Here is a 17,107-nt window from a genome sequence, read left to right on the forward strand (position 1 = left end):
ATGGTTCTACTGATCTCCAGGAATTTCTGATTTGCTTGAAAGCAGCCAGAGAAAAATAGTGTCCAGAGTTAGCAGGGTAAGGGCTGAGATTTTCATATTTTCTTAATTCTTTAAACCCCCAAATTCAGGGGTAAAAAAAAAAAGTGAAGTAACAAACTGATCACCTAAGCAAGGGCGATGCAAATTGCTGGCATCTTTGACGCTCCCAATTCTTTCCAACTCATCATTGAGGTCTTATAATGCAAATGCAGAGGATGGATGGGAGAAGCTAGGGCTTTGGGGCGATACCTTTTACTGGACCTACTGTATTGTTGAGAGAGCTGTTGGACAAGGTTTTGGCTGCAGTGTGCCCTTCCTCCAAAAGCTAGTCTAACATTCCTCCTATGTGGACATCACCGAAAACCCCTTGACTCTTGAATCTTTCTTCAACCATCAGGGCTACATTACTTCAATCCTACTAAAGCAGAGGACGTGCGTGCAATTGCAGTAATGTTCAGAAAACCACTGGAGTCTGGGGGAAGGAAATAAGAAATAATGATCCAAATAAATCAGGAACGTGAGGCCATAAACCAGTCCAATGAACGCATCCCTAGCTTTTAACATCCGACTAGCCTATGCCCTGATCCACTGTGAATTGTCCAAGAAAGACTAGAAAGAGGGGAGCATTGTTTTTCAGGTAGCTCCCCACTGCCATTCTAATTCTGGTGCAACAAGCTCCTTCCAACACAGGCAACACAGGTCCAGGCAAGCGGCAACGCTGCTCAGAACAGCACCATGGCCATCTAGGTCCCACTCCAAGCTGCTGCTGAGCTGCTCCTTGGGAAGAGCAGATAAGTATCAAGGCTTCTGTAGGATGTGGAGCACCAGGTAGAAGGGGTTTGCAGCAGAGAACAGCGAGCCTTGTCCTCATGAGATGGCTCCGGACTCCATCTGAAAGAGGTTTGCTCTTACCTGCCAAACCTTCAGGGCCTCCATGCTCAGCAGCCCTTCCTGCTGCTCCATGAACTTCAGTTGAGGGAAATGTCCAAAGGTTGTCTCCCTTTCCAGAGCTCTTCTTCCAGCTGGAGAGTCTAAGTCTGCAGAAAGTGCAGGAGGACCTAGGTGGCCAGGATCTAGATGGACAGGATCCAGCTGGAGAGTCTACCAAGTCTGCAGAAACGGCAGGGAGGACGGTGAATGGCGGCTTGCTGTCCATTTGCTCCAGACACGAGGAAAGGCTGGAATAAAGTAGTTGCATCAACTCTTTGGAGTTAAAATGGAGCAGTGAAACCTCTCACCGTGTACGTAACCAAAGGAACTGGTGCTGCCTGCAAATCCAGCATCTCTTGGTGAATGACACCGTGCCCCCCTTTGGGATTCAGTTTAACTGGAACAGAAACAGCTGGAATGGGGGAGGGGAGTGGAGGAGGGGTGGGGAGGAAACAAAAAAAGGAAAGCTTTTTTTTTTTTTAACCAGATCATCTAACGTTTTATTTCAGAGGAAAATTTTGCATTATTTACTTTATTTATATACATGTACTTCACATTTGGGTTTAAAATGCACAGACCTCCCAGTAATTCTCTTGTTCCTGCTTAAATTAGCTGTTATTTTACAATACAAAAAAATTATACCAAAAACTGCAGTCCTAAATGTGTGTATGTATAACACCCACAATCCCCAGCCATGAAATAGTTTACAATACTTACTCAGTATTTACATATGAATGCAAGAAATGCTAAATTATACATATTAACAAACTAAGCTCAAGTCTGAACATAAGAATTGTAAATAATTACAGAACAAAACAAAAAAAAAATGCCAGAGACAGAATTAGTTTGAGGATCCTAGTGTACAGAACATTTATTATGCACAGATTTCAGAGGAATATAAAACCTATTTTTCTGTTTAAATAGACCAACTTATTTTACGCTCCTCTTCACACAGCACTGTTTTTTCCCCCCCTGGAGAGGGCTGTGGGGCAGGCGGCTAACACGGGAGAAATATCTAAAGGACTTCAGTACCTGGAAGACACCCAAAGGTAGTTTGTACAGTTTTAGAAAGACACGGTAAATTGGGCAAAAACAGTCCTGATCCCAAAGCAGGAAAAAAAAAGTGTTGTGCATCACCGTAGGCACGACACTAGCACGTAGGAAACGTACTGCGTTTAAAGCAATTACAGCAGAATGCAAGGTGTCGACTAAAATTATCTACAGTGTGTCAGCAAAGCAAAAGCATCTTTTCAACCTCCCTTCCCGTTTCCTCCTCCCCCCCCCCCCAAAAAAAAAACTCATGTGAATATCTTTAAACGAACACGTCAGTGGCACCCTTTGCATTTAAAACATGCACATTTCTTCAAGGAATCAGCTCTTGCAGCTTCACAGAGGAGAGTCCTGTAAGAAAAACGGTAGCATTCCCTACAAGAGTTCCTCTGAAAAAAAGAAAAAGAAAATTTCCCGATGATCGTGAGCTTGTAAACTGAGATGGCTTCATTGAAGTGTTGCTCCAGCACGTAGCAGCCATTGCTTCCTTCGGGTGAGGCGCCAGCGCATTCATCATTGTAGCTTAAAATATTTTTAAGGGTTCGCCTGCCAAAAAGTCAGCCGATTCAGAGACCGTTGACCCCGAATCCTTAACTCTGGCTTCTGTGAAAAAGGAAAAGGAAGAAAAAAAAGCTGGCGTTCCTGTCCGTTCAAGACCGAGAACTGGCCCTGCCTTCGAGACGTAGTGGGCTTGTGCTGGTTCGTGGAGAGATCTTGGTGCTTGCTTCCTGTCTCTTGGCTGAGCGCACATTTCACAAGAGGCTCGTTTAAGCTAATTGAGCATGGGCTTCAATGAACGGCCCTTTGAAAAAGCATTTTATAACTTTTCGACTGGTACGCGCTGACCAGAAAGAAAACGATGGACACAAACAACCCGGACACGCGTGGTATGTATGCCAGCTTTAAGGAAGTGGCTATCTGGCAAAAAGCGCTTTTTGGTCTCATCACTTTGACTGTACAACGGCTTCCTGTTTTGGGACGCTACATATCCAGAACTCGGGTTCATCACGGGCGCCGCCATCCCATTGCACAAAGTCGAACTTCAGCATTTAAGACGGTACATTTTTGCCCCTAAAGACTCCGACGGCTCTAAGACGACATACCCACCACCCTTCCCCCTATACAAGTTGTTAAGCAAAATGACTGTAGTGTTTGCCTATCGCAGACGTGAAAGAAAATATGCAGATAAAATTCTGGGTGAGGGGGGAAAAAAAAAAAAAGACATTTGTGAGCAAAACAAGGCTCTAATTATTATTTTAAAAAAGCGAGTGGCACTAATGCACCGTTCAGAACCGAGAGAGCTGCAGTGTTTCCCGTTCAAAACTATTTGCCAAGAATAAAACTGACCCTTGGGCTCAGAGCTCACATGTTGAATTTCAACCAGTTATACACGCTTGAAAGCGGCGATTTCGAATGGAATTGCTGGCACGATCTTCTTAATGACGGAGGCTCGAACAGCACCACTGACTTAAGCTCGTAAGAAACGGCCGCTTTAAGTATATTTATTACCGGTTTCAAAGTCTGTGTGGTTTTTTGAAAATGGAAGAGCCGTATTTCAAGCAATTTTGCTTTTCTCGCTTAAGTGAAATGCATGTAAATACATAAAAGTGTCAAGTTATGCCTCCCTGCTTTATATAGCAAGATCTCAGGAATTTAATTGGATGACTTTTTAAAGCTCTAGAAAGTTATCTAACACGCATTTTATGAAGAAGTTATTAAGACAAAACTCAGACTCTTTTAAAATGCATCAAAAATACATTAGATATTTTCTTTTCTGTTTTATGTACACTTCAAAGCTCTCAACGTTCTGCACACCGCTGTATAGTTTATGTACAAGTGCAAAATCTGTGTTATTTTTCATTTATTTACAGATTCTCCTGTGAAATAAGGGTAGATATTCCCCCCCCCCCAAGAAACAGAAGTGCAAATCATTCATGTTCGACACTGGTCTAGTGAGGAAATACCAGCAATTAGCTTTGCTCGCTTCATCCAATCCACCCTTAATATTTTTCATTTAAGCTGGGAGGCAACTTTTCACAGCAGAGATATGTGCAGTCTCTTTTTCTGTCATCAGCATGGAAATAAGATACAGCTGGGCTGTACCCTAAAGCATCTTTTTATTTTTTATTTTTTGTATATATACAAAAAAAAAAAAGTCGCTCATGTATTTACAGGTTTTGGCTCTGTAAAAATAAGCCTTTGATTTCCATTGCCCGTCTTCCTTATTTTTAAGCACCTGGACTCTGCACTCCTTTGTGACAAGGGATGTGGGTTCACTTTATTTCTAAGCAATTACGGAAGAACAATCTTAGTATGTCAGACACTCTCTGTGGGAACAGAAAGAGCTTTGAATAGCTTTTTAATGTAAAAATTAATTACAGTGAATGAGCTGCATTCAGAAAAGCCATTCCCATTCAGGAAGACAGGCAGTATCTTTGAAAGTGCATGCTTTCGTGTTGTCCCAAATCAAATGGACTTCAGTCCAAAGTCGGGTGCTTTCCAAAATTGTACGTAGTGTTTTTTTTTATTATTATTATTTCAAAGGAGGGTTAGATGCAGGTTTTCTGTAACTAGATGCGCCTTCCACCTGGGGGCTGGCAGGGGGAGACATTTTAGTTTCGTGTTATTTCTCTGGTGTGATCTAATCCAGGTTAGCTCTACACACAAGGGACCTAACGAGATAGTTTCAGAAGATGAAGCTGGCTGAGGTAATCTGTGCATCATCTAATACTTAAATCGACTAAAAACCTTCACTTCAGAGTCCCCCCCACTCCCCAGGACATTTAACTTGCAGTTTTGGAAACTGATTAAAGGGGGGGGGGGAAATAGATGCATTTTCAATATGAAATTTTCCACTGTTCTGCTGCTTTTGTTAGAAGATTCATTCCAGTTTTCATTTGCAGGATTATAGACTAGTGGTTTTAAAAATGACCTTTACCACCACAGCCGTTGCTCCAGGAGGCAGTGCCACACATCACACATGAGATTTTCCTTAATGGATTTTTTTTTTTTTTTTTTTAAAAGATGGGTAGGCTGTAGATTACAAACAACGCAAAAGGTTGGGGGGTGAGGGTGGGAAAGAGATGTAGTTGCTTCATTTTTATCATGGGAAACAGGCCCTAATGGCAAACAGTATTCAGTAGTTGCTTGGCAGTTTGCATGCTATCCAATTTGCTGTTTTTCCTTTAATAAAAAATAATGAAGCCCCCCGGCACCAGCCTCCAAAACAAACTCCAACTTGGTGGCCTGAATGAAACTCAACCGTGCCATGATTACAGAGTAGCTACATCTTGTTTGGCACCTCGATTTAGTGTCAGCATTCACATCACGATGTTGGCTCGCACAGGTCATGCGGTCACGCCACCGCTGTTAGTTCCTGGGCGGGTCTCACTTGAAAAGCCACCAGGGACATTGAGGGGGATCTGGACTTATTCTTACACTAGATTCCAGCTAGTAAGTAAGTTCAAATCTAATAACCTTATTATCACCATTTTGAAGATGAAGCATGAAGAGACGCAGCTCTTACCACCGTATTTTCATCATACATCAAGCTCTCTCCTTCACTGATCAGTTTTCCTTTCCCCTGTGCTCAAGTCAAGGACCTGATGGTTGATGGGAGGTCCTAACTTGAACACTCAAACACAAGCCAAACAGAGGTGCTCATTAATAAAGCTGTCCCTCATCTTGAAACTAGCAGGGCCTAAGAGCGCTGCTCCTTACACTCATTCTTTAAAGAGGTGATACATGTTGCTTCGATGACTAGTAGCGCTTTAGGTTCCTGGTAGAGTCTGGTCCTCCTCTAGAAGCGCTAGGAAACCAAAAATGGACAGAGGAGGAACACTAAAGGTACCATCAAGTAATGGTTGTGTAGTAGGTGCAAAGTACACACCACCTCTATGTGCAGCAGCGAGCAGAAACCTCAGCTTTTCCAGGAGATGGTGGGACTTGATTCGACTTTGCTTTCAGGACTCTGCTGCCTGGTTAAGTGGCTTCCTTGGCTGGGAAACTCATCTGCTCCGACTGCAAAGATCTATATTACCCAGGGCACAAACGGCCTCCGGTGCCCGATTCTGCGTAGGAACAAAGGAACACAACTATGTTGAGTTTGTGTGTACTAACCCCTCACTTCCTAGATCTGTTTAGTCTAGGCACTTGTGTGTGTGGGCGCACGCGTGCGTGTCTGAATGGACTGTGTTAAGACTTTGTAAACACTGGCTCCTTTGAGAACAACATTTACCTTCTGCAAAGATGGCGGTTGAAAGCCTTAGCCATGTACAAGATTTGGTCTTTCCACTACCCTTGTTCTTTCCAACTTCAATGCTATACAAACTATAAACAGCTACAGAGAAAAAGCACAACTTGCAGAGCTCCATCTAAACGACATGGGAATAAACAGAGATCATTCAAATCACTCCATCTTAAAAGCAAAAACAATGGTGAAGATGCTTTGAAGTTTAACATCGTGCTCACGTGCTGAGGGCTGACGCCTGTAAACACCGCATCTTCTTTTTTGTACAGTTCGATAAATACATGTACGGCAAAGCACTTTCCATGTATAAACCTGAGTGTCGTTCATTTTGTACTGCTGTCGTATTTACACTAACCGTCAACGGCAGTGAGATGATATTGCTGAACCTGCAATAAAATTAAATTTTGCTTGAACCTGAAAAAAGAGAAGCAAATCAGGAGCCATGGGGTCAATAAAACTTAAGTGGAGCGGTTGTTGAACAAAGCCAACTATCGATGTGGGTGAGCAACAAAAAGGTTGGGTCCAAGGAAGTTGCATTTTCCCAAGTGCTTCTAGTCTCTCGTATCACAACAGTAAAATCTCTCTCCTGCTGCTGCTACTTCTCCTCTTCCACTTCCACTTGGTGTTGCTGTTTTGTTTTTTAAAACCCTAGATAGCAGTTTCTGATGTCCATGCATCAAATACAAGTTCCTGGCTGTGCGGGGAGTTGCTGTTTCCGATTTCGTACTGCTCCTGATTTCTCTTTGTAGGCAATTGGCATTTGCTGTGAAATGTCCACCAGAGCACTGGCTACCGCAAGACCTAAAAGAGTAAAAGGTCATGGTTAGAGAAGCACAAGGCTCTGGCTGCAGGGGCAGAAAGTGTCCCCCCCAAAAAGCAATGTCTCCTTAAGAGGTAAGAAGCATTCGACTGGCAGGGTATATTCAGAAGCAAGCTCTTAAATAGCATGCATTTTATTCAGTGCGATTGCTTCCTTCTCACCACCAAAGGTAAAAATAAAAAACGAGGTATTAATGGATATAAAAGCCCTGATGTTCACAGAAACTGTTTTTATTTGGAGCAAGTCATCACGTGGGAGAACAGTGATTTCCTAAAAGCACGAACGTGTGCCGGAAAGGAAAAAACAAAGAAAGATACTGTCACGGGTTGCTCTAGACTTTCACCTAAGATTGCCTGTCACACGCTTGCTTCACAACCAGAGATGACACAAGGTGTGCCTCCGGTAGTTGTCCCCGGGGAATCAAATGTCCACACGCACATGGACACAGCCAGAGGGCAGGCCTAGTGTTTTTGCTATTACTGTATTTTATTGTATGTCACACACCTTTCACTAAGGATCCAACTACAGGTTCAAATCAAAGCTGGGTAGAAACCAACTATAAAGCTGTTACACGATATCAAGAACCAACTTGGTAGCTGGTTGGTTCTTTTTCTAGTTGGATGGATACTTTTATAGTATGATAATTACTTTGCATGTGTGGCCTGCTTAAATGTATTGTGCAATTAACCAGTTAATTGTGCGATAATTATTTGCATGTGTAGCTGATCTAAACTTCTTGTGCGATTAACCAGTTAATGGCATGATATATGTAATGTGAGGCAGCTGCTGGAACTGGGTGGTACATTATATAAGCAAAAAAAAGTGGTAACAGCAACTTCTGCAGCATGAGGATCTGCTAGGGGAAAGAGAAAGTAATGTCGGATGTGCCGATGAGGAGCCAGCAAAGTGAATGTGTGAGGCTCCCTCCCTACCTGATGTGGACACTTTCTCTTTTCCCCTACCAGAAGCATGTGCTGAAAAAGCTGGCTGTCCCCCCAGCACAAAGAAGAGGGGCCAGGGAGTTTGGCTCAGCCAACAGCACCTGTAACAACCACCAGCTAGGGGGTTAAATAGAACAGCCACTGCGTTTTGCTCCCCCCTGCAGCTGCCTGTATTTTCCTTGGGGGAAACACTGTACTTAGCAATATTTTCAAAGAAAAAGTATTTTCCCATCGTTCTGCCTTCTGAAAACAAAGTGCGTATTTGGGGACACGTTGCAAGTGAGACAATACAGTAAGAGAAATTCCCTGGGATATGCAGTTTACTGTTTGGCAGGGGCCCAATTATTTCATGTAGCCATGGTAGAAGGGCTGAGAAGCTATGTATGTACTGGGGTCATTAGCTAGCAGTGGTCAGGTGAGCCAGTTTGGGTATGTCTACCTGGCGTGGATGATCTCGCTAGATCATCTTCTTCATAAAAGCCATTTCCACTGAAAGAGACCCGTATGTGTTCCTGAATAAATCTGAGAGATGCATCAACATCACAGCAATGGGAAGAGCATAAATACTCACACCAATGGCCTACAACTTCTTTTATTTACTTTATTTTTTAGCAGTGGGGGTCTGAGGCAGGCCAGTGATTGGACCTACCTGCTGCCATGGTTTCTCCTGAGGTTTGAATGCTGCCAAAGCCCTCCATCTGTGCAGCCCAGATGCAATGGTACCACAGGCCAGATCCAGCCCATGGGCTATAGCTTGCCAGCCCATAACCTAGATGGCTCAGTTGAACATCAAAGCACAATACTATTGCTCACCTGACTGTCCAGGCGGTGGTATACCTCCTAGGCCTCGAGGCAACCTAACGAATACGGAGAGAACTGCTGCTTTGTTACCGAAGCAGGGCTCCAGCGCGATGGGCTTGGGAACAGTCTGTAGCAAAAAGAAAAAGGGAAAAGGCCCCATTACTTCACTGTCATATCTCTTTTCCTCTGCTTCATCTCAGTTTTCGGACACGCGGTGCTTCCTTTGCTTGGCAAATGCCCAGCATGTGGCTGGCAAAAACTGTCACTGGCATGTCTTAATAATCATAGCCACATTCATTATCACATGCACATTTACTGAACGAAATCCAACTATTGAGCAAAAATATCGAGCATCGCACCATGTTTCTCTGTCCTCTTCAGTTTAATCACAAAAGTGCCGCCTAAGCTAAACAACAGGATTACATTTCCCCCTTGGAACAGACTGGCAATTTCAGATGGATCAGACCACTATCATTTATGGGATGGTTCAACTTCTATTTGAATGGCTTAACTCAATATGATGCCCCCTCGCTCCCTTATGACTTTGTGCCACTCTCCTGTGATGCCGGCTGGGGACCGGGTTTAATTTGTTTGAAAACCAAGTGCATGCAAACTCTGGTGCGATGCTCCATAATAAGTTTAAATGGTATAAACCTATTTCATTTAATAAGGATTAAACCCCATGGTGTGTACAGCTGCACTAAGTGTCTAGTGCTCTCATTCAGTCTATGGTCTCCCCCACACTGTCTCACCAGGTTTTTTATGTTATTTTCCATTGAAAAGTTCCCAAAAAATGCACCCAAACCAACAGTGGCACTTTAGTAGCAACGTGCAACTTTCTCTGTACAGTTCTTCTGGAGAGTCACCATTTGCCTGAGTGAAAAATGATCTGCTAAGTGCATTTGGTTATGGCTTGCTCTACAATTTGAAAGCCTATCACAAGACTGGATGCTTAGAGGTGGGGGCGGGGTGTATCCCTGGTACTACCCTTGCTTCATGTGAGCTGAGCTTTTGCCTCTCTAGCGCTCTCTCTCTTGCCATGCAATTTCCTTTAGCCTCTTCAGAAGCTTTGAAGGACTGCGCAAAGTGCTTTGAGAGGCTGAGAAAAAATGTGAATTGATAACTGCAACGGGGGAGATCTTCCCAAGGCATGAAGGACAGGCAGGCAGCAGGAACTGGGTATTCAAGTGACCTTGGGTGCCTTTGGAAACCTCCCCCAACATGCTTTGATTCTTAATATTAAACTTTTTATTTGAAAGGATCAGCAGCTAATTTCAATGGGGTATGCAGTGAACGGATGAGCTAATTAAAAAAGTGACATGCTCGTTTGCCTTTTAAAGGCAGCAGCACAGCACAAAAATTAAAATCCGCCGTTACCTGAGTGAAGTCTGGATTCTGTGGGCAATCAGGCACACGCTTTCAGTTTAATACGGGACTACACGGCAGTATGTTAAGGGCATGTGTCAATGCTATATCAGCCTAAGAGCTACAATTTTGTTTCATATCAGCAAATCGCCAAAGAGGGCTTTTGTTTAATTCGTTCTGCTTTGCGGTTTTTAGTTTCCTGTTGATTATGAACATGCAGCACCTAGCTGATTCCTCGATACTAATGAAATAATTATTGCTCATTTCATATGGCATAAAATTGTAATACTGTATTTAAAAAGCCCAACAGAGATTTAAACAGAATCCAAGCCACTGAAAAGGGAGCAGGAATCAAACAAGGCAATTACATTGCTACTGCCTACTAAGGAAGAAAAATGGGGGAAAAAAGACAAGACAGCCAGCAAAACCCAACTTAAAAACTGCCTTTATCTCATATATGATTACAATGATTTATTAGCAGGTGCAACATAGACAAATTAGTATTTTTCCTCATAGCAGTTTAAAATGCAGCCTGCTTTGTTTATGACTGCAGGTCTTTACCCTCTACCCTTCCCAACAAAAGGCTCATGCCCAAAATGATTTTTTTCCCCCACAAAGCAAGGGAACATGCATTTGTGCTATATTCTACCAGCAGTTCAATTACTAGAGTTAATGGAAAGTGTACGAGGAACTGAAGCAGTGCACCACACACGGGCTTCCTGTGCAAAAAGTTTATTTTCTTTTCCAAAATGACCCAAAATGCAGATTTTTATCCCCTTCCACTGCATAAAAATGTTGCCGAATTGGTGGGATGAAATGTAGTGCTGCAGCATCACTCCAGTTTCATCTCACCCCGAGCTTTTGCAACAGCAAACGGCAATGACCCAAGGGAATCATATGGCATGCAAGAAAGAAACAGGGTGAACGAGATGATGCTGCAGTGATATAAAACTAATTGGTTTTATAATTTAACTTTAATTTATTCTCTTTTCACCATTACCGGTTTATAAAAGCCCTCTGGCTACCCTACTCCCTCCTGGTTTCATAGACATTTGGGCTGGAAGGGATCTCGGAAGATCATCGAGTCCAGTCCCCTGCCCAAAGGTTCTCTGCTGAAATAAAAGCAATGCAGTATGTGATGGGCAGGCGAGGCGATTCAACGGTGAGCTCTCTTGCTCTCCTGTCAATGCAAAAGGATCATCAGACAAAGGTTTAGAAAGAACTTCCCAGGTCTGTGGAGTCCTGTTCCTCTTTTCCGCAGGCAACCATAGCCTGCCATCAATGCTTCTCAGCTGAACAGAGCCCATCTTCAGACCAGTTGCGTTTCCCCTGCTATTCTTGCTGAAATGGTTGCTCTGGATCCTTGCTGCTCAGGTTATTAGAAGCCATTTCCTTACTTCCCAGCTGAATTTATTCCTGGCTGCTTTATAGGGTTGTTGGCTGTTGCTGTGTTGATCTAAGGACATAAGGCGGACAAGGTGCTTTGGGTAGATGGGCTCTCTTTCATTAGACCAACTAAAAAGTTGGAAAAATTGTTCTTTGCAAGCTTTCGGGCACAAACACCCTTCTTCTCTATGCCTGAAGAACGTTGTTCTTTGCAAGCTTTCGGGCACAAACAATTTTTCCAACTTTTTAGTTGGTCTAATGAAAGACAGTCCATCTACCCAAAGGACCTTGTTTGGCTGGTTTATATGCATTTGTCCTTGTGCCATCATTGTCCTGTCACTCACAGAGTTCTTCTCCTTCCCTGGAGGTCATCTCCCCCACCCGGCGTATTTACAGACACCAACCATACCCCCTCAGCTTCTCAAGTCTCCTTGTGTAAGCTCTCCATTTCTCTGCTCATCCTCACAGGCATTCGCTGCACGTGTTCTGGTCTGAATCCACCTTTCTTGACCAAGATTGACTGGAACTAGACACCATATCTGAGTGCCCTGTCTAATGACACCAATAAGTCAAAATACTATTCCATGTGTCCTTTTCACAGCCACACCACGCTGGCAATGGCTCAGCCAATCGTCGGTATCTGGTCCGCACCAGGAAGACTAAAGATGCTTCTAGCAATCTGAACTGAAAACTTTTCAAGGCTGTTGGTTGTAGCTGTGTTGGTCTAAGGACATAGGCAGATAGGCTAGGGACAGAAGTTACACATAAATCCATTTCAGTGATCAGAAACTTGTTTAAACCTGTAACAGAACAGAAGCTTAGTGCACTTAAACCGATTTCAAAATGGCTGAAACTGGTTTAAAATAAGCCTGGTTGAATGTAGTATCAGATTTAACTGATTCAGGTCAAACCAGCTTAAGGAACTTCTGTCCCAGACCATAAGGTTCTTTGGGTAGACACGGTACCTTTTATTAGACCAACTAAATAAGAACTTTTCAAGGAACCCCAGTGTTACTGCCACTGACCACCCAGACATTGTGCAGTCCTATGGCGTTCGTGCCATTGGGCCTGCACTCCAAACCTTCCAGCTTAATGTTGAGGGTCTGTCAAATGCCAAGCAAAGTCCAACTGACAGCCACACCACCTCTGTGTTGCCTCAGTTTCCCTTGGGATTACTCAGCACAATGAGGACATCTTCTTACTCTACTGTTTTTAACTGCTAAGTCCCTAGCTCATGGCAGAAACTCTAATTATCTGTACCTAAAGACATGACCTTGCACTTTCTGTGATTAAATTTCACCTCATTTCCAATACTCCAGTTCTCAAAGTCACCTGATTTGCCCCGTGTAATATTCTGATCTTTTTCTCTGTATTGCTACACCTCTCATATAGGTCTCCTCAGTTCTGAGCTCAACATGGTGAGGTGGAGTTGAACTGCTGAACGTGCTCCTTTTGTCATCAGCTATAGAAAGAGACCCTACCCTTTTCCACTGCAAATTTTACACCCATTTCAGAGTCCTGGCTAATTTCTCAGTTAAGTATTTACATTCTGTTTCTCTAAAAGTCCACAACAAGGTTATTTTGTCCGGGTATTTTTCCACTTCCCTTACTAAAGTCTTCAGGCCTGCTGTGTGTTATTAAACAACTGTCAACAGTTTGCCATCGAGGTGTCTTCATTTCTGCGATTGACAAAGTGATTCATGGACATACAATTGGTACAATGAGGTAGTCAAATCTGTTGACACTTTTCTGTTTTATTTGGAAGACGTGTGCAGAATAAAACGCAAGATCGATTCCCCAACCCTGTATGAAAACTAAGTGCCTGGCACTGCCTATCATCGTAGACTGTTTTGCTGAGACAGCTTGTCATTAGCAACAACAAAGATGGCACACAAGACAGAATAAAGCCCCACGAATTTATTTTTGACAGCTCCTTCTCAAACACCTGCTTTGTGAACTGACTCTCATCAGCATCTCTTCTCGTTTGATGATATAATTCATGCATCAAGTGATGAGGACATTTAACTGGACATGCGCAACGGGTCAACCTGTAGCAAAGGGCATGCTTTGTCCTCTATTACACATATGGCACCCCATCTCCAGGCAATATGTTGCACACATGTGCAAACAAGCTGGTGAATGATTCAAATAGCATTTTCCTGATTATTTTGACTTTGGACCTAGCCAACAGTCTGTAGAGGTACAGCTGGCACCACCACAGACCTTGGCATCATCATATCACTTACATCTTGACATATCCTACACAGGTAGAAAGTCCTGGTTCCTATGGGCTTCAGCACTGAAGCCATGAGGTTCTCAACAGGAGCAGGACCATCCTGCACAGCATGTCCCTGAGCTTAAATTGAGAGCTCTAGGTACTACACCAACACAAACAACCCATAAGCAGAAGATCCGATAGTCTTGGTAGTGATGTTTAGTTTCACTGTACAGGTACTTCCAGGAGACACCGCGAAAAGGTAGTTAGGGCATTTCCATCATGAACACTATCTCCAGCAGATGACTCAAATTCACTACCATCCACGGACAGGGGGGAAAAAAAGAGTACAGACTCTGAAGAATGGAGTCCCCCCCATCAATACTTTTCAGTGTATATACTTCAGGCTTCCCAAGTACATCTAAGCAATCCATGTAAGCTGACGAAGTCGCCACAGTAGCCCAAGGAACAGACATGACAGAAATGGAAGAGATACTGAGTACTGACATGGACCTCATCGCTAACCATCTCCACAACTGACACTTAAAGTTGAGCACCAATAAATCAGTATTGTCACTCTTCCACCTGGACAATCCTTGAGCCAACAGCGCATTGAATAGGCAACCGCATCCTTCCTCATGAGCACACCCCAACCTCAGACCATGCCCTCACCTATGAATATCACATCTAGAAGGTCAGCAGTAAAGTCTCTGCAAGGGTAGCCATCTTAAGATGTTCAGCCAGCACAACATGGAGTGCCAACTTCAAACTGCTTAGGACCACGGCACTTGTAATGGTATACACACCAGCAGAAGACTGCGTCCCTGTATGGTCCAGAGGTTTTCACACTAAAAGCTTGACGTTGGACGTTGTACTTAACAGTGTGCTGAGACTCATAACAAGTTGCACAACTTACACACAGACAGATTACTCCCTGTACTCTCATACTTTAGACCAAATGATATATAAAAAAACCAACAGACCCTGACATCATCACTGGCAATAGAGGCAAGAGATGCTGAAAATCACCTGCTCCATCAACTGTTAACTGCAGACCAAAACAGACAGAGTCTTAAAAGTCATATACCATTTGTACATAAAGCTCACAAGCTCCTGGAAGAGATTGAGCATGCTAAACCAAACCTGTGGGCGGCAATGGAGTGGCTGCTGAGAAAGGTCAGACTTATTCCTACAGCATTTTAGACCAACACCAAACGAGTCCCCCAATGGGCACGACCTCGACAGAGAAGTGTGGGTCAAACTGAAGGGACTGAGATCTGGATACAGACACTTCAAAACAACACTTGGCAATGTGAACATCTTGGACAGCCCCCTGCGTGGATGTGATGCCCAACAGACAGCACAGCGCATAAGTGAAAGTTGCAACGCCCAGAGGAGGTAGATGGAGTCTATGCACTGAATGACGATACCAGAGCGGCCCATCGATTTGGAGGTTGATATTTGACGCCATTCGCAGGACAGCAAATGAGCAGAAGATGTAAAAAGAGCACTGAGCTCTTCATATTATTATTTCCACGGTAGGGACTGTGCTCCTCTGGAAGGAGTCCATGCGTTTCCCCTCCCTCCCAGTCAACAAAGCACCTACTTGCTCAGCCTTCTGTCTTCCATAAAACGAAGCCAAGCTGCTTTCCAAGCACCCCCGGTACAACAAAAGCTTCAAATCCTGCCTATGGCCAGAACATCCCCTCCAGGCTCTTCTCCACGCAGGACACTGCTGTTACAAAATGAGCCTCGGCAGCGAGGCTACTGAAGGGCTCATACTGGAGGTCAAAGCCCTCGTTCCACATCAAAAGGAAGCAGGCACAGCACGGACACCATGACCAGAGCCATAGCTCCTTTTGTGGTGACAAATAATTGTGTTTTGGCTGCTATTTTCCTTTCAAAAGAACAGGACTCCAAGCTTCCAACACCTTTCAGTACCATAAAGCAATCTCTACAGGGAGGTTTTGATGAATTCATCATTGAAATAGATCAGCAGTTCCACAGCCTAATGGGATGATAAAGCTTCTATTATGCAAATGCATGCAAATCAAGCACAGCCCTCAGACTCTTAACTCGGCACCGGTGTTGCTTCTGGGATCAACATGGTTGGATGGGTACATTTTGAGACTGTACAGGGTCTAACCCTTAGGATGAGTGATCAAGGATGACAGTTAATAGGATACACAGGTTGAAATGAAATCCACCTTAGCATCTCTGCCTTTTGATGGCCCCTTCATCCAGTGAATGCTCCTGACGCAACTGCAGCCAACACCCTCGTTGGCAAATCTCAGAGGCAACAGGAAGTGGATGGAAAAGAAATAAATCCCCTTTCCATTACATCTAAGGAGGACTGAAGCTTGGGAAAGTCTGCAATGAGCTGCTGGTGCCATTCTGAAACGTGAGCCGAGAATTTCAGGGTCTAGGACAGGCACCTTTCACCAACACTTTTTCTCTTTGAATTAAAAAAAAATAAAGTAACACAAACAAAACGATACAGCTACTATCAACAGAAGCACTATTTTTTTCCTTTTTCTTTTTGCTGAGTAACAAGATGCTCGGAGTTGAGGCAGCCAAAAGGTCACATCCACGATAGGCCAGGAGACGAGTGCCCTTAGAGCTTATAAGTGGGGGTTGACCTGCTGTTTCAGATAATTATGCAGGCCTTATTTCCCTTATTCTTGTGCAGAAGGGCCACTGGGCTTTGCTATTAATATTTAGAAAGAACGCTTCTTCTTTCTTTTTTTCTTCACACTGCAAATTGAAAGCTAATGGTACTTTGCTAAATGCTGAATATATAAATGGCTCCACTGGTTTTTTGCGAAGAGAAGGAAATCTGTGTTTTCTACATGTCACCCTATGACCAAGTTGTTATTGCTCTGTGCATTAATACTGCCTCTTGGAAGTACTAAAGCATGGTGCAGTATCCACCCGTATTGCGCCGTACGCGTGGCGTGTGGTTCTTAGCATCTACTTTGCCATAGCGGCACGCTATAAGCACCGCTATGACGAAGTAGCTGCTGGTCATGTGTAGACACCTGTAGCATCAAGTGTAGACGTGCCCAGAGGTGATTAACCCAAGCCGAGTGATTTACATTGTTTTATGAATTCTGGTAGGTATTTCATGTGTATGGAGCACATGTATTTACAGAAGTTAAAGATGGTAAGAGGCCTACTAAGTCACCTACTTAAGCCACCTCACACAGCAAACAGTCTTCCCACGCCAACAACACGGCGTCTGGGGCTTTGTCTAGATTAGTTCCAAGTGACCCAGGTGTTTTGTCTCCACCAGCTCCCTTGGCAGACTGTTT

At 43.7% G+C, this 17,107-nt stretch overlaps 1 protein-coding gene across 1 annotated transcript in view; it reads right to left on the reverse strand.

Moving 5' to 3' along the window:
- Positions 1-1,936: 1,936 nt before the first annotated feature.
- ATRN (attractin) overlaps positions 1,937-17,107 on the reverse strand; it is a 254,873-nt gene continuing 239,702 nt past the window's right edge. The window contains exons 28-29 of the mRNA XM_019552795.1: positions 8,843-8,957; positions 1,937-7,069 (exon numbers count right to left, since the gene is read on the reverse strand). Of these exons, the coding sequence (XP_019408340.1) occupies positions 6,945-7,069; positions 8,843-8,957 (240 nt within the window). The 3' untranslated portion in view covers positions 1,937-6,944. The remainder of the gene's footprint in view (positions 7,070-8,842; positions 8,958-17,107) is intronic.

This window comes from Crocodylus porosus, unplaced genomic scaffold (assembly GCF_001723895.1).
Source record: "Crocodylus porosus isolate Cpor-Errol unplaced genomic scaffold, CroPor_comp1, whole genome shotgun sequence".
Lineage (NCBI taxonomy): Eukaryota > Metazoa > Chordata > Crocodylia > Crocodylidae > Crocodylus > Crocodylus porosus.